Here is a 17055-nt window from a genome sequence, read left to right as displayed (position 1 = left end):
GTTTAAACTTTATTTTTCTCTTCATTGACTTTCATTCCAAGTGAATAATTCGACAACTACAACAAGAAAGAGCCTTAAACCAAATTATGCTAGGTTTGTAGTAAGAAGTCTTCTCTCAATAAAAAAAACAGGCTTCAATAAGGAAAGGTCTTTTTAAAAATAAAAATAAAAATCTTTACCAAGGTTTTTGTCAAAAATTAACTTTGTTTTGTGTGTTCTTGTATATACAAAATTAACACAATTTTTGCAATTTTGTTCTTAACATTTGAGTTTTAAAAATCCAAGACTATGCACTCATGATATTGTTTTTTCTAATAAGGATAATTTACAGCTATATATATATATATATATATATATAGCTATTACATACAAAGTCAAGTTTTTTTTTTGGTGTAATATTTTTTTTGATGTAATATATATATATATTGGAGTTTAATTTTATTTTGATTTTATATTTCTTTCTTTCTGACAACTATTTGTGTAACCAACATAATTAAACAAGTAAGGAAAACGAAATATTTTTTAATTCAAACTTAAACCAACTCTTTCTAGCATATTATCTTATATTTTTTAATATATTTTGAAGAAATAATACAACAATTTAATTAGAGGAAGTACAATGTATTAATGCCTTACTTGACAAATGTGGGCCATAAACCTTTTGATTCTACAACCTGTTAATGTCTGTGTATATACATGTACATACATATGTTTTCACATTTTAATCAAGTCAACTGAATGAAAGTCTTGCAACACAAAGCAATCTTGTAAGGAACGGAAATTGCTTTGATTAATACAGAATAGTGTACCTGGTACAGAAAAGACTTGACGTAGTTCAACAATACTATTCATTATAGTATTACACAAAGGAAAGATGATGTCTCTTGCTTAGACTTTGACCTTACTTACCAAAAAGACTTGTGCTTCACAACATCGCAACGCTGTCCTCCCCCCACAAGCTTTAGTTATGCCCAACCTTACGTATCAGCAACTGGGTCTACCTCAATCTATGTCCTCACAAGAGCAAAATCATCGCCACATAACGCATTAAAAAAATAGTGTGGGACCACAATGAATGGTGTTCGTGATTGTGGCTGAATGAGAGGATCACATTGACAGTAAATTAATGAGTTTGGCACTGACTGGACTCAGATTGTGCTGTAAGTTTTTTTTTTTTTTTTTTTTTTTTTTTTCTCTTAATTTTCTAGATGGAAATATGATAATTTTCCGTTAGGGCTACAGGTATTATTGTGGACAGACATTCTTATTGAGTCCTCATTGGATTCTTTACTCTTTTGATGTCTCGCAGGGAAGGAATCGAGATGCAATTAAAAGTGAAACGCAACGAAGTGATTGCACAGTGAATTGTGTGTTCGCTTTCCGCACAAGGAGGTTCGACTCATGGGGCGGAGCTGGGTTGTGAAACGTGAACGAATCTGGGGCATTGAAGAAGAAGGAGAAGAAGAAGTGAAGAAAGAGTGAGTCCACAGTTTATTGGACAATGATATGCAAAGAAACTCGAATGTAACTCCCAGATGATGCCTCCGCAAGGGCAGCGGCCCCCATTACTTGATCAGACATTCGTCCAAATTCCTACATCTCGTTGCAACATCTGTGACAAATTATCTCGGACAGGAACGGCTCCAATGTGGAGTTTCCATGTCGGTTGTCTACTATTCACCACTACGTACCACACGCACGCTGTAGTCTACATCGTCTGATGCATCCTGAACATACCAAAATGGAAACGGCGATGGGTGAATCAGCAGCGGTTTCCGGACAGCAACCTAAGAACGCCGTCGGAATTTGCAGCTACCAATGTACAGTCGTCCGGCTTCGCTCTCCAACAGACCGCGCTTACGATGAGGCTATTTGACGAGTCATCTTCAGAAAATTCCGAATTCCCCTTCGAAACCAGTCGGTCGGCACTCCAGGAGCTCCCAATAGTGTTCAGGCGCAACACAGCCGGATTGTAATAATCAAAGCTGTGTGATAAGATGGGACTACACTTCTGGCTATCGTACACGAAAGCTTGATTGGTTTCCGAGCCACAGGCGATGAGCCCGTCTTCGCCTCTGACAGACAACCCCGTGAAGTTCCGCACATTATAGTGGCTGTCAAACGACTTGACGGGCGCATTACAACGTTGGGAAGCGACGGGAGCAGTTCTGCAGGATGAGCAGCTCATGGATTGCACGTCCCAGAGCTTCACAGAGCTGTCGATGGAGGAAGACACCAACCTGTGGCTATCCAAGAATCTAACGTAGCTAGTTGCGCGCTTGTGGTGAGCCAGTGTTAGAAGCGGGGTTGACAGCCACCGGGTGTCGTAGAGATACACATTGCTGTCTGCGGAAGCCAGGGCAATGAGCGAGGACGATGCCGGACCGAATTCGGCGCAGCAGATAGGGCTGAAGGTTGAATGGAAAATAATTGCCACACTCTGTTCTGAGCTTTGGTCCCACATGCGAACCGTTCCGTCATCGGAAGCAGAGGCGATGAGGTCGGGAAAATCCTTGCTGTAGTCTATGCTCCATATTCTCTGGCCGCCGTTCTCATCCCTCTCACAAATGGCGCACATTCTTTCCACGTCCCACTCGGCAACAACACCGTCATAATCGCCGCAAGCGATGACATTAGGCCTTTCCTGATGCCATTGCAAGCTGCTCAGCTTCGCAGGAGTACAAACCTCCTGAACACAGCACCGCGCATGGTCGATGTCAATTGCCGAAGCTCGCCATTTTCGAAGCCGTCGCTGCTTCAAATACTCCACAGATTCCTCTTCGTCATCGTCTTCATCTTCATCAGCTGAACTGAGCCCTGACACAAGTGGTGAATAAGCATAGACACGAATTTTCCGGGCGATTCCACCAGTCGCGAAGTACTCATGTGTTTTCTCAAATGCAATAGTGCCTATGATATCCGTGGATGTTAAATTCTGATTTTGGGTTTTGATCGATGCGACGACTTTGAACTCCCACGAACTTCCACGGGCCTCCCCATGATGCACTTCACTCGGCACGTCATCCGGTTCCTCCTTATTGCAGCCACAATTCAATGGAAACATGGACGCGTCAGGATTTGAAGCACTCGACATGACTGCATCGTTGCCTTCATCATGTAAAGGTATGTATCTACTGATATCCTTTGCAGATTGTGCTTCGTGAGAAAGTTCGGAGGAAGACCGTGTTATCCTTAACTCTTCATGAGGCAAATTCGGCAATGAAGCCGGCCTAGTGAGGAGACCCTCCTCGTGTTTGATGTCCCCGTACAGAGGACTGGTCCCGGGAAGCATAAGAGACTTGGATTCCTTCCCCTGCTCGGTGGTACCTTCTGAATCTTTGCTGCCTTCCGGAGGACATATATGTGTCAGCTCATTATCTACAACTTCAGATACAGAACTCTGCTGCGCCGTCTTCTTATAATCATGTAAATCCTGGATGTTGAGACCCGGAACCTTCACTTCGATATCGTGAACAGAAGAAGTTAATCCCACCGACTTCTCTTCCAATTCAATTTTCCGACGCTTGTGTCGGTTCACCGAAGAGCTAACTCCAAGTCGAGTTCTCTTAAAGGAAAAGCGACACTGATTATTTAGGCTTGACCTGAAGGAGTCGTACAGGGGTAGTCGAGGAGTACCCAGGAATGAAGATGTTGCGCTGACCACATCATCTCCTGACGATGAGTTCGTGAAGAAATGATCTCCTGAAGCCTGGACGTAACAGGAAACTAACTAAGGTTTAGCCACTACCCACAAAATTACAAAATCACAAAAACAACCTTCAAAATTCTCTTATAGGTTCTCACAAGAAAGACAAGGTTTGCTTCCGTGTGACTCCGAGAGCTGTTGACTTCAACTAGACGGACGATTACTCTCCTGCTTAGAGAAAGGGCTTGCTAAACAACCTGGAGGTTGAATATGCTATTGCAAGAATTGTTACATATCTCTTGATACTCTGAGTAGATTGCAAAGGATTCAACGAACTTGGATTGTAGAAATAGTTACATCACTGCGAGGTAAGAGACGGAAGATATGTCATACACTAGGAAGAGGATAGAACTTTCTATACCACGATTTGAACTGCAATCTCTCCCCGACAACTTCCTCCCAAGCACGATACTGATGTCCCACATCTTGAATTGGACTCAACCGCCACCTTCTGACCTTCCCCGATGATGGCGATCATGAGTAGCACACAAGTAAGCACGAATTCGACGATGCAGAATTCAACTCCCTTCTTGGCTCACATCCAGAATGAGGTATTCTACCCAATCCCAGCCTTTAGCTCCTACTGAATCATCACAATGCTCATTGAAAACCCGTCTTATTGCTCCACGGAATTCGCAAAACCCGAGAGAGCGCAGTTGTCCGACTGATTGTGAGCAATTACTGAGCGCATTAGCTCAATTCGGTAGAGTATCTGTTCTCCCCTGTGTCAGAGACGACCACGACCGCCCCCCGCGCGCCTCACCGACGCCGGCAACGCCCCCTGATGACAACTGAGCGACAACTTGGGAGGATGCAAACAGTGGAGTCTGGGAGAAACACATCAGTAAACATTTACACTCGAGTTGAGTGCGAGTCCCTGCTGCCCCCACTATCAATCAGACTCAAGCAACGCGCACTCAATCTAGCCATTCCTTCACCACTCTCCCCGCGAATGATCGCTCCAACCGCTCCACCAGCCTCCAATCCTCGGTCACTCACCGCAGATTACCACATTCAATCACCTCCTGCTACTACTAATTTTTTCCTCGTCACTGGCTCTCCGCCACGACATCCTAAGATTGAATTGACCGTTTGTGGGCGTCACCCTATCCCAGACAGTCAGGCTAAGACTGCTTGTTGATGATTGATTGGGGAGTTTAGCAATGACGGGAGCCAGAGATATCGTGGGGGAGAGGCGGACGAGCAATTTATGGAGTCTGACCGAGAGACGGAAGGCGAGAGACTGGGAAGGAGAAGGCCACGACACAGGCAACACGGTGGCCGCTTGCAAGCCTAGCACTCAGCCCATAGCCACGTTCAACCGATTTCTTTCCTGTGTATGTTTCCTTCGCCTCTAGTTCTCGTTCCTTTCTCTGGCAGTGAGTGGGCCCTTTTACTGCCGCCATAGCCCATTACGGTTCCTACGCTGCTGCGACACGCGAGAGATTATTACACTCACCTCCAGCCCCGATTTTGTACGCGCGTGCAAGCCTCCCTTTCCATTTTTACCGTTGGGGAGTGGGGTGCACTCAGCGTGGGGATTGTACCCTCTCTCATGTGCGAGTTGCGCTGCAAAAGTGCATCCAGAATCTGATAACGAACGCGGGATTGATTCTGTTATGCTGGAAGGTGGCGCGGATTTCGTCACGGCGCACGATCGACGCATTGCTTCTTCCCAATCGGGCCGCGGCAGCAGCCGCGGCGGTGACGCTCCAGAACTTGCTCGCCCGGCAGCCAGCTCCGCACCACCACCGGAATCTTGTGCGTCGCAATTTTATAACGTGAATTAACAGAGTTTTACATTTATCTAAATAATAGTACTATTATTTTTCATAAAAAAAACTTGTGTAAATATGCATATTATTTATTTATTTTAATTTTAATTTTAAATGTATACATATTTAGGGGAATATTAAATAGACCCATGTTTTTTCTAAATCAATCCACCCATTCTAACCATCATGAAAAAAATAATGATTTCTAATTTCATTTCTCCAATATTAGATCTATAACCAATAAAAACTGACCACATTCATCAGGATTAACATATTCTTCATTAAGAGTGGATCTATTTAGTAAAAGCATGGGTCTATTTAACATTCCTCTATATTTATATTTATATGTTACTAGTGGAAACACATGTAAGGCTCACAATAGTTATTTATAGATAATAAACTGGAGGTTATGCAAGGTTTTGTGTTGGTGGTCATAACAACAATTTCTTTGATTTTGACCAATGCAAATGTTTCTTTATGTCTTTGTTTTATATCTAAGCTTTCTTAATATATAGATGTCTTTGATTATGCACCTATTTGTGATAACATTGTCTTATTTGTATTTATTTTATTTTACTTTATTTTTCTTCTTGTGGCATGTGTATCATTACACTAGTTGTTTACGTGTATATATGTATTTTATGTATTAGGATAGTATTATTCTCTTTTGTTGACCAAACTTGTTGTTTAATCTTTTTATCAGAAAATATAAGTTGTTGATGGGTTGTGGGAATAATAAGTACATATTGCATTATTATGTCATCAACAAAACAATTTGTCAAGTGTTATTTGATTTTTCATCCAAATTGCTTGAAAAATATTCAATCAGTTCTGAAATATACAATTTCATTCCTCCACTTTTCTTTGTTGTAATCTTCAATTTTTCTAAAATCAAAGATTTTCAATTTATGAACAGATAGCTATTAATCTAATTTTGATCCTTATTTACAATGAGCATCTCAACCAAAAAAAGAAAACAAAAAAAACTATAACCACACTCTTTTGGCACTTTTTATTACATTGTTTGCAAATCTCTATTATTTTTTGTTTGATCGATAATAAAATGGTGTATTCTCTCTACATACTTTTTTTTTTTAATATTTTTTAAATCCTTCAAAATTTTGATTACGATGATAAAATTTTAGGACGATAAATAATTATCAGAAATACACATAGAAGACAATTGACCTTAAGATATTTTAAAATATTATCATCTTTTTAGTTTTTTTTTATTAAAAAAGTTGAATCTTCACTATAAATCAGTAAAAAAATTTGATAAATAAAATTTGAATGTAATAAATATAGAAAAAACAAAAAACCAAACCCAAAAAGTCATATAACTTTATTTGACATCCCTTACTATGATGCATACATACATACATACATACATACATACATTTATTGTTTTTTGTATATGCAGTTTTTAATTATTTTGCAGATGTATGTGTTTTCTTTAGATTATTTGGATTAACAACTGTGTTGTATTATTGCAATATGCACATTGAATATGTTCCTGGAAACCAACTTGTGCTAATCATTAATACCTTATTACCTTAATTATATATATAATATATGGCCTAGTAGACATATTTTAAAGATTTCCACAATCAAAAATAGTTTGATTCACTTGTAAGTTAATTCTTCCTATGTGAATCATGCATCCATTTAGTGGTAATAATATTGATTAAATGTCTTGTGACTTGACCACATTTATAGAAAATGTAATTATAAAAAAATATCATTATTTTTATTCTTATTTTTCTTTATAATAAAGGAATTTATTGTCCAATATGAAAAACAAAAGAAACCAAATTCCTCCCACCTACCCCTTGTAATGCTCAACCATAATAACTTTGCAAAATACAAACTCTAATATAGACATTTAAAATTACATGTTGGAATAACAAAAGAGTGACATTAGACAAACCAATCAAAATCAATAACAGACAAGTGATTACAATCTTTAAACAAAACACAAGACTCCTTTGGGCAATAATTCTTTGCTGTTTGTAGCAACTATTCAACTTAATGAAGAATGTAATTTGCATAAATTTTGATCATGACAAATCTCCTTAAGCCGCACTATTATATCATTTATAAGATACTCTACATCAAATTGAGTCTTCAAAGTTCACTTTGTTATTATAGAATTACATAGATGCTATGATATTGATTCTTAATTCTAATATAATTACCATAGTATATTCTCAAGTTAAGAAAAAATCCTAATCAATCCTAAAAATACCTTAAAAAATTTGTAAAAGAAACTTCAAAAAATCTTGCTAAACTCTTAGCCAATTCCAAAGAAATCATAAGTAAATCCTTATTGAATCTTAATTATCTAATAATTAAATATTAATTAATTATTTTAAAAATTAAATAAATAAATAAATATTATAAATAATAAAATTTTAACTAAATCTTAAATAAATTCTAAAAAACATTAATAAAATCTTAAGTAATCTTTGTAGTAGATTTAAAACTTCAATAATTTTTACTTTATTTGTTGATTTAAATTCAAAAAAAAATCACTTCTCAATTTACTATTTAAAAAAACCATAAAAAATTTGAAGTCAACTAAACTTATAGATTGAGAGAAAAAACTCCTAACCTTTTTAGTCCTCCTTCTCCAACCTTGGTATCAATCTTTCAGCAACAATAAAACTTTTAAAAACTATTTACTTGTTTTAAAAAATTTCCTAAATGTTGAAAACTAATTAAGCCATTAGCATAAATAATAATAATAATAATCTAATTGAAAAAAAAAATAGTAACTCTCAATGACCTTCAAAAATAAATTTTCAAGACTTTATTTCTCTTCAATTTTAATTTTGTTTGATTTGATCTTCTAATGTAATTTAATACTACAACATTCATCCAACATAACTAAATTTATATATTTACAAATTTTTACTTATAGATATGGTACAAAATTCATACAATTCATCAGAATGTAATCTCTTTTTTATTGTAGAAAAATACAAAGTTACCAAAAATAATCCTAATTATGCAAAGCTCTTATAATGTCATTATTTATTCAATTCTATTTTAAATAAATGCTTTAGAAAACCCTTTTTAGTTTGTTTATAAATCCTACTTTCTAATTAGTAAAAGAAGATCCTATCTATCATAGGCATACAATCTTGTGACTTAAGATTTGGTTTCAATCTTGATTCACAACCAGTTCTTATTAAGTACTAATCTAAGGTTTTATATGTAACTTTTGCTAAAAGCTAGTCTTTACTTTTATCTAAAGATGCCTATAATATTATTTTTTTAACCTATTTTTTAACAAAAAATAACATTAGTACTAAATATTTTTTACTAACTTCCTAATAATTGTCTATGTTTCTAAAGTAATTTGCTACTATATTTTTAGTAAGCTATTCTATAGTATATATATATATATATATATATATTTTTCTTTCATTCATTAGTCATGTTATAATATAACATTGATTGTAAACTAAACCTCAATACACAAGTTTGCATACTCAAAATAAATGTAAATATTTTTTCTTGATTGTGAAACGAGTTAGGTAGTAAACTTGATAAGATTTTTGTAAGTGTGGTTTTAAAAAAATTTGAGTAGATGATAAATTTGTAAGAGCCTTACAAAGTTTGTATTGTTAAAGATGATTATTTTTTTGTAACACAATAAAGGGTTACATTTTGATGAATTATGTGAATTTTATAGCAGAATGATAAGTAAAAATTTGTAGATTTGTAAACATAAATGTACTAAATGTATGTTTTAAAATGAGATTAATTAGATAGTTAGGTTAAAGGTTTTTGAAATACAAATGAGGTAGCATCTTAAAAATTAGATTTTGAAGGCTAATGAAGAGTTCTATATTTTAAAGTAATTTGCTCATTGAATTAAAATGATTTTTTTTGCAAGCTAATAGTTGACTTAATTTTAAAAGTTTATGCAAAGTTTTAGAGTAAGTGAACCATTTATGTATGAGCAATTAATGCTGGAATATTGATATAAAGATTGGAAAAATATGATTGCCAAGACTTGAGAGGATTACAAGATTTTTCTCCCAATTTATAAATTTGGGTTACTTCAAATTTTGTGCACTTGTTATAAACAAATATGAAACTTTTGAATCAAGATCAAAATGTTGAATTGATACTTATTGAAGTTTCAAATCAATTATAAAGCTTGATTTGGATAAATTAGGATTAATTAGAATTTGATTAGGATCTAATTAGAATTTACATAGAATATCTCTAAGATTTCATTAGATTTTACTAAAATTTGATTAGAATTTATTGGGATTTACTTAATAATTAATTAGCATTTATTAAAATTTTCTTAAAGATTTTTTTGAGGTTAATTAGAACTTGATTAAAGATATTGAAAGGATTTTTTTTAAGGATTCCTTATATTGTTTTAGTATTTTTTAGAAGATTTATCTAACATTGGTTATAATTTATCTATAATTTATTTTTATTGATTGTGAATTCTTTAGGATTTAATTATGGTCATTAAAGATTGAATAAGGTTTATTTGGAATTGAATAGAGAGTGACAAGATGTTCCTAGGATTTATCTTAGGTTGATTTCTACTACCAAATATTGAGTGCATTTGCAAGCTGTTTTTCACACAATACAACATTACTACAAGTTAAAATGTTTAAATTTATTACAATTTTTTTATTTATAGAAATATCTAAAAATTTAAAATTACTCAAAAAAATACTAATAATATTAAAAAAATCCATACAATTTTTCTAATATTTTTGGATGTCTTAAAATAAATATTAGGTATTTTTTGACCATTTTGGTAATAAAGTGCAATATCTATCCATTGTAATTTGCAAGGACAAAAAATCCATAATAGTTAAATTTTACATTTGCCTTTTTCAAAGAAAATATTTACAATTTGCATCAAATTTTTAATGGGTAAGAGCAAATCAAAATATAATGATCATTTATTAGGATATTAAAAATATTATCTTATTGTATTTTCCAAATCCAAAAACCACAACTTGATAGCAATTTTATGTACAATCATCTTATCCAAAAGAACATGCTCAAGAATATAATATAAACTAACTTGACATAGTTGTGATGAAGGCCTTAAAAGATTGTAAAATAATCCTTGATAAATAAAGTTAGTCTAACTTCTTAGCCACTAAACATCTTTTTTAGAGGCAAGGCTAATAAACACTCTTTCACGAATCTTCATCCTATACTCATATATAAAATAAGACCACAAGATGCCATATCTATAATATTCTTAGAATAGGGAGGTCTCATTATAGTTATCCGTTTATTGAACTCGCCCACCTCTTGTTTTCTTGTAAATAGTAATCCTCGACAATCTCATACACAAGCACCAAAGCATTTCCGACTTGGGAGAAGGACTCAGCATCTTGGGCAAACCAAGGGTGGGTTCGGAGGAGCTCGGCCAGCTTCGGGGACGTCCAAAGTTTGAGGCTCTCTGATCACATCCCGACATCACATGGGCACCTTATTGGCTGATCGAAAACACAATGCATTGTTCGTTTTCGTGGCAAAAATTGTGTTGAGCAAATCTCTAAGTTTGTTCTGCAAAACTTTCATCTTTGGGGATGGGGGAGGACTTAACGTATAACTCTGTCATCTCAACATTGCCGAATAATCCAAGTGCATTGAAATTGGTGTTGAACACCCATGTAAGCCTGAGAATGACAAGCTCTTTTCAGGCTTGAATAATTGCAGAGTTGGAGAACCCATTATTGTGAACGGTGCCCAGTGCTTAACGGGGTGGTTATGGCGAATCATGAAGAGCACCACTGTCCGCATACATTCGCTCACACTCCTGCCCTCCGACTCGACACTGAGCAACTCTTTGAACAGTTCTGCACAATGCACAAGATGGTGAGAACTTTAACATAAACATCATAGAAGTCGTAAACTTGGCTAGTTGTACAATTAGATGGTAATTAGACGCTTAGTAATATCATACTGTTTCTAAGCATTTGCTGCAGACGACAAGCAACGACTTGGCTTTCATCATCATAATGATCACACTAAAAAGCAGGAGAGACAACACTTCAAAAACTCAAGATGTCCCCTAAATTTTGTTAAAACGGTTGCATCAAGCACTGGCTTATTATTTACTGTCGTATTATTTGAGGCTGGAACATTTATAACCAAAGAATTTCCACTGGAATGTTTGACTGATCATGACATGAATGGATACTTACTGGTTACAAAATCACAAGTGAACGTATCATTCACTTTCCACAGAGTGAGGATTGCAGTTACTCCTCCCGCTTGAAGAAGAGCCCTTCCCAATCCCAACAGGCCCTCCCCGGAAGTTGATTCGCCCAAACCTGACTCACAGGCACTCAACACTACCAGTCCAGCAGAAATGTCTCCTTCCAAACCGGTTATCTCCCCAGCGGTGAGGATTTGGGGCGTTTCTTCAACCCTCTTTTGTTTGGAATATTCACCTAGGACAGCTTGCTTGGTCATATCTGTCCCAACACACGGCTTGATTCTGAAAAGTCTTGCCACGTCCTTGGCTTCCTTCTCAGCACCAGGTAGCTGGTTACATCCAAGTCCCATTGGCATGGGATTGCCGGCCATGAAAGCTACCTTCCTCGGGAACTGGCCATCAAATTCATGGGCTTGGTCCAGGCCATGGGAAGATTCAGGTTCAAGTGAAGGTACCTGAAGCAGAGGACTCAAAAACTCCAAACTTGATAAAAACTGCCTTGGGCACTCCAATCGTCTGCAAGGTGGCAAGTCTCAATTTGCACACCCAAAATGTATTCGTCAAAGACACCGCAGAATCTGATTCAGCTCGCACCCTGCACCTCAGCTGCAGCTGTTCAACTTTGAACCTTACAAAATTAAATGTAACCAAGAGATTACCAAAAAGCAATCTCTGCGGGCTCCAGAATACTTAGAAGCCTCTAAAGCGCAGCGGCCATCAATCCCAAAATTGCAACTCAAAAACCCACTGTAGCACAACATGGTACCATCTCCCTTTGTAAATCGGTGAAAAGTCCTCGCCAACAACACATCTTGTACACACAACATAGGTCTCGACCAGCACCTGACTGCGCTCCTGAATTGTGAGCGATTAGCGAGCGGAGCAGGAACCCATATCCTCATGTACAACTGCGTCACAGTTGGTAGACTAGGTATACCTCTCTCGTGTCTCTTTTGAACAGTCCAGGCGGGAAAGAGAGTCAATTTTTGTAGTCAATACTTCACTCTTCGAATGTTTCAGACGTGCTGCGTTAAGTTACCTAACTAAAATGTCGCTCAGGATCACGACAGTCTGAAATTGAAGTACTTGACACAGGATATTGGCTAGCGTGGATTGATTTTGGAAGAATGCTGGGTACTATGGTTTGAGGCCGTTTATTTGAGGCTGTCGTGGTCCTGTGCACATCTTGTGGGTGCGTCAAACCGCTCTGTAGTTGAATTTGATATCTGAATTGAGAAAGACGGGTATTGAAACATTTGTGAATTCAAGGGTATGTAGTAGTCGGTTGGGAGTTTTATATATGCGGATGGACAAGTCAAGTGCGAGAAGTTTTAGGTCGAATTACTAGTTTCACTTGGGCAGTTTCAAGCCTTTGTGGAGAAACTACCGATGCATACCTATAATTGGCAGTGGTTTCCAATCATACCAACCCGAGCACATCTGACGAGGAGTTGTAGAGTTCATCTGTATGCTTAGGGCATGGCTGGCTCGAGATAAACTCTCTCTCATGCCTGGTGAACCTCTTGCGCAGGGACCGTAAATTGTGATACAGAATGTGCATATAGAATTAGGGGCAGATAGATAATGAGCATTCCTCGACTTTTTTTATGAAACTCAATGAAAGTCCGAGTGTGACACCCCCTACGTGTGGCATTTCAAAGTGCAGCAGAGCAGGAATACCATTGGTCAGAATAGCCCATTCCTGTAAGTCGGAAACAACTCACGATCTACCTCTGTAGGTGGATTATGAGCAGTCCCCAAGTTTGGGGAATTTGAGGAATTGAGAGGATGGGTTAATGTGACACCCCTGTTGAATTGCACTCTCGAGACAACACTGGATGCAATATCCAATTTTACTAGTGTAGCATGCAATATTCTTTCAGAGATTTAATCTTCACCTACTATGTTGTTGGGTTTTGCACCCTAAGCTGTGGGGTTTTCACCGTTTTGCATAGTTTGCAGCCCAAGTATCAAGCTTGGTCTCAGCAAGCATGACATATTTTTAAGTCATAGCAGAGGGCAGAAGGATTTTGTAGAGCAACTCTGTGTGGATCTTGAAGCTCAAGGTTATTCTCCATTCTTTGATGGAAGACTCAACAGTTTGCCTAAAGGGAAGGAATTTGCGCCTCTGATTTTAAAGGCAGCCCAACATTGTCATGTTGCTGTTATAGTGTTGTCTCAAGATTACTTAATTTCTAAGTGGCCAATGATAGAGTTGTCGGAGTGTCATGCTGCTGAACAAGCAGGAAACCAAGCGTTGAACTTGCTCCCACTGTTCTTCAAGTCATCAGTTCACGATCTTGATGATCAGGCTATCAAGGAGCGGTGGATGTCTACATGGAAAGAATATGAGAGCGAGGACAAACGAATTGATGTGGCAAAATGGTGTGAGGCTGTGAGAGCGTTGCGAAAGGTGAATGGCATTGTGAATGGCATTGTGTTTGGCAAGCATTCAACGACGGAGGTGGCTTACAGAAAGGAGATAGTGCAAAGCATTTGTATCCTGTTGCCTCCAGACTTGGTTGATCATGCCAGTTCTAAGAATGTGGTTGTTTATGACCGAACGTATCCGGTAAGTGAGAAAAGGTTAAGCGTCATGTTTTGATCTGACTTTGTGTATTATCTTTTGCATCATCAAATCTGGAATATAGGACTAACACAAATTTACTAAATGTTGTTGATCGTTTGAAGTCCAGTGAATTGCTTTGTCACTTAGGTATCAAAGATTGCTGACAGACAAGTGAAGTTAATGTAGAATTTGCAGCAAGATAGATCATACATTGCATTGTGGATTTTAAGACTTCAGTGGAGATATAGACTCGGTTGTTTCATTTGGCAGCCTGGCGTTGAGATATTGAGAGAGGACCCGTTGGCCTCCAAACTGAAGAGTCTCTCCATGAAGACTAGACGCGACAAGAAGTGCAAAGTGAAGGTTGAGATTGCTGAATTGACTGGGAGTCGTTGTGGGCCTTGCACCTGCCATTGGACATGGCATTCGAACCAGACCTGGATGGTCGAGGCAATATTGTCGTAGGTGGTTATGAGGTGAACAATGACACCAGCGTCCGGCTTACGATTGAAGTGACATGGCAAGATACTTCTCTGTAATATCTGTGGATGAATCGATGAAATGCTCCAAACCAGAGCTCATTTACCCTCTAGTGATGCTGGACGACGGCGAAGCAGAGAACTGTTTCTCGCGCAGGCAAGTCTCTTACAATTATATACAGCTTCGGAAGCAATCTAATGACAAATCTAGTGCAAATTTTGCCTTATTGATCTGACTAACACCTGGCTACATTCATACTTGGTCATTGCAGGAGTGGGGCAAGGGTTTTTCCTTGTAAACAACAATATGATGAGGATCCAGTAGGCTCCAGCAGATGCCTGCGAACCAGTGTTCTTGTATTTGGTTGTCGTTAGCAGCTGCCTAACTCCAGGTACGTTTCAAGCTGACAACTTGATCAAGTTCATTATATTTGTAAAATTTCGGTTACACCATTATTTGCTTGAGTTGAAGTCAACATCTACATATTTGATGCACTTTGTGGATTTTTATGCAAAGGAGAATGCACTAATCCATAGGTTCATACATATTCATTTGCAGATCACAAACCAGATCAGGAGATAACAATTGAGGATGTAAGCAAATTTTTGAATGCCACGGAGGAGCCTAGCTGAACTTCATCATTGTCAAACAATATCAGTTTGACATACGACCTATGACACAGAGGTAACAGTGGTGACAAATCATGTGAAGTAAGGACTATTGCAAGACTTTGAAGCTGGTATTGGAACTTATATGTAGGGTTTATATTAATCGTTAAGTGTAGTAGTGAGTAATAAACATTGTTATTGTGTTCTGTGTGTTAACACATGTGGTTATGCTTTCGAGGAAGGTGCACCTAAACGGGTTGCACCTCTTTGATAGGGTGTGACTTTGGACGTTTATCATAATTTGTTTATTTGACAGGATGTGACTTTTGATGTTAAACATAATTTGTTTATTTGATGTATGAATTCTAATACGCCCGGTTAATCAAATTGATGAACAGGTCGGGTTCTCTTCCAAGAACGGCAATCAGTGGTAAGTGAGTGGCGAGCTTTGGACGTGATCACAATTTTGTAGAAATATCAGCCTGAATTGCATTAGTGGATCAATATTTGAATCAATTTTATTGAATTTCAGCAAGTTGTTGTAAAAATGATAACAAACTGCATTGTGTTATTGAAGCGAATAAAATTTGGTTGTATCCACAAGGGCAACGGTTGATAGGTTGTCACAAAGAATTAGGGTTGCCTGATTTTTGTTTGTTTCTTGATGTAGATTGTAAAGAAGATGGCGCAGCCAGATTGCCTCGGAGGTGGAGGTAGCTATGGCCATGTATTTCACTGTTGTGTTGGAAAGTGGCATAGTCCTTTGGTGCGTTGAACACCAGCTGATGGCGTTTTTAGAGAGAGTGAATATATAGTTAGTGGTAGAGTGTCATTCGTCCATTTCAGTCTATTTGGCCTCCTTCTAACGAAAAAGAGAACAGAGTGTAGATGTCGATTAGCGACATTTCAGTACATAGGTCATGGTTCCATTGTCATGTTACAGATCATGTTATATTTTAATATGTAGATCATGGCCATTAGATAAAAGAGCAAAAGAAAGATTATATTATAAAGGAGTTTAAATGAATATATTTTAGGAAATTATTGTAAAAATATAAATAATAGACAAGGAGGTAGTAAAAATTAATAAGTGCTAATACTGCATTTTTGTGAAAAAGACTTCTATTTATTTTGGAGAGTCATAAATGAGATAAATTAAAATAGATAAAAAATTAGTATAGATATCTTTAAAAATAAATTGAGAGTATTTATAGAAAAAATTAATTTAAGTAATCAAGAATTGATACTTAGAAAGGACTAGTTATAAATAAGGTCAAAATCATACTCCAACACACAAAATTGTCTACCTATGGCAATTTTAAAGTACTTAAGTTGATTGAAGAGTGGGATTTGATAGCTGACTTATGAAAGCTTTTTTGGACATTGATTTTGAGTGATTTGAATTTGTATTGATTTTGTAAAGGCTTTGCAAAGTTAAAGTTGTTTTAGAATTACTTTGGATTTTGGAAATTATAAAGAACTTATCCTTTTAAGAATTATTTAAGATTTATTAATGATATATAAGTAAAATTTTGGAATTGTGTATTTGATGTTGTTTTTAATCTATGTCATGAGTTTTAGCTTAATCTAACAATTTATTTAAAATTTATTGGAATTCAAACACAATATCTTGTATTTAATAAGTTCAATCTTCTTTACATTTTTTGTGCTCGTTGTCATCTTCATAATTAATAAGTATAAAA

The 17055-nt window shown here is 36.7% G+C and overlaps 3 protein-coding genes across 7 annotated transcripts; 1 reads left to right on the top strand and 2 right to left on the bottom strand.

Moving 5' to 3' along the window:
* Window positions 1-1468: 1468 nt before the first annotated feature.
* LOC112293552 (protein SPA1-RELATED 3) lies at window positions 1469-4202 on the bottom strand. Its single transcript, XM_024543110.3, has 2 exons — window positions 4068-4202; window positions 1469-3709 (listed from the first exon to the last, which is right to left on the bottom strand). Exons 1-2 carry the CDS (start codon window positions 4182-4184, stop codon window positions 1763-1765), a joined length of 2064 nt encoding a protein of 687 aa, XP_024398878.1. The 5' UTR covers window positions 4185-4202; the 3' UTR covers window positions 1469-1762.
* A 6359-nt stretch (window positions 4203-10561) lies between these two features.
* LOC112295735 (uncharacterized) lies at window positions 10562-12318 on the bottom strand. Its single transcript, XM_024547642.3, has 2 exons — window positions 11682-12318; window positions 10562-11333 (listed from the first exon to the last, which is right to left on the bottom strand). The coding sequence occupies exons 1-2, from the start codon at window positions 12064-12066 to the stop codon at window positions 11092-11094; spliced, it is 627 nt and encodes a 208-aa protein (XP_024403410.1). The 5' UTR covers window positions 12067-12318; the 3' UTR covers window positions 10562-11091.
* Window positions 12319-12497: 179 nt separating this feature from the next.
* On the top strand, window positions 12498-16449 carry LOC112295747 (toll/interleukin-1 receptor-like protein). 5 transcript variants are annotated; one of them, XM_073530441.2, is made up of 7 exons: window positions 12521-13399; window positions 13651-14267; window positions 14535-14900; window positions 15016-15135; window positions 15303-15428; window positions 15751-15782; window positions 16023-16449. In XM_073530441.2, exons 1-3 carry the CDS (start codon window positions 13303-13305, stop codon window positions 14727-14729), a joined length of 909 nt encoding a protein of 302 aa, XP_073386542.1. In that variant the 5' UTR covers window positions 12521-13302; the 3' UTR covers window positions 14730-14900; window positions 15016-15135; window positions 15303-15428; window positions 15751-15782; window positions 16023-16449. The 5 variants fall into 5 exon arrangements, with proteins under 5 accessions (XP_073386552.1, XP_090104398.1, XP_073386542.1 ...); XM_073530444.2 differs by having other exon boundaries at window positions 12522-13399; window positions 13651-13761; window positions 13942-14267; window positions 14535-15135; XM_090248272.1 differs by having other exon boundaries at window positions 12509-13399; window positions 13651-14108; window positions 14535-15135.
* The last annotated feature ends 606 nt before the right edge of the window (window positions 16450-17055 follow it).

This window comes from Physcomitrium patens, chromosome 2, assembly GCF_059467195.1.
Source record: "Physcomitrium patens ecotype Gransden chromosome 2, ASM5946719v1, whole genome shotgun sequence".
Classification (NCBI taxonomy): Eukaryota; Viridiplantae; Streptophyta; class Bryopsida; order Funariales; family Funariaceae; genus Physcomitrium; species Physcomitrium patens.
Note: the sequence above shows the minus strand (reverse complement) of the source record. Positions and strands in the feature narration are given on the sequence as shown.

Excerpts from the sequence above, each read along its gene's own strand:
- LOC112293552 (XM_024543110.3), bottom strand. The coding sequence starts at position 4,184 with ATGATCGCCATCATCGGGGAAGGTCAGAAGGTGGCGGTTGAGTCCAAT. Across the intron at positions 3,710-4,067 it reads AGATTGCAGTTCAAATCGTG|GCTTCAGGAGATCATTTCTT; the intron begins GTATAGAAAGTT and ends TGTTACGTCCAG.
- LOC112295735 (XM_024547642.3), bottom strand. The coding sequence starts at position 12,066 with ATGGCCGGCAATCCCATGCCAATGGGACTTGGATGTAACCAGCTACCT. Across the intron at positions 11,334-11,681 it reads CACTTGTGATTTTGTAACCA|AACTGTTCAAAGAGTTGCTC; the intron begins GTAAGTATCCAT and ends TGCATTGTGCAG.
- LOC112295747 (XM_073530441.2), top strand. The coding sequence starts at position 13,303 with ATGAAACTCAATGAAAGTCCGAGTGTGACACCCCCTACGTGTGGCATT. Across the intron at positions 13,400-13,650 it reads GGTCAGAATAGCCCATTCCT|TTTGCAGCCCAAGTATCAAG; the intron begins GTAAGTCGGAAA and ends CGTTTTGCATAG. Across the intron at positions 14,268-14,534 it reads TTTATGACCGAACGTATCCG|CCTGGCGTTGAGATATTGAG; the intron begins GTAAGTGAGAAA and ends TTCATTTGGCAG.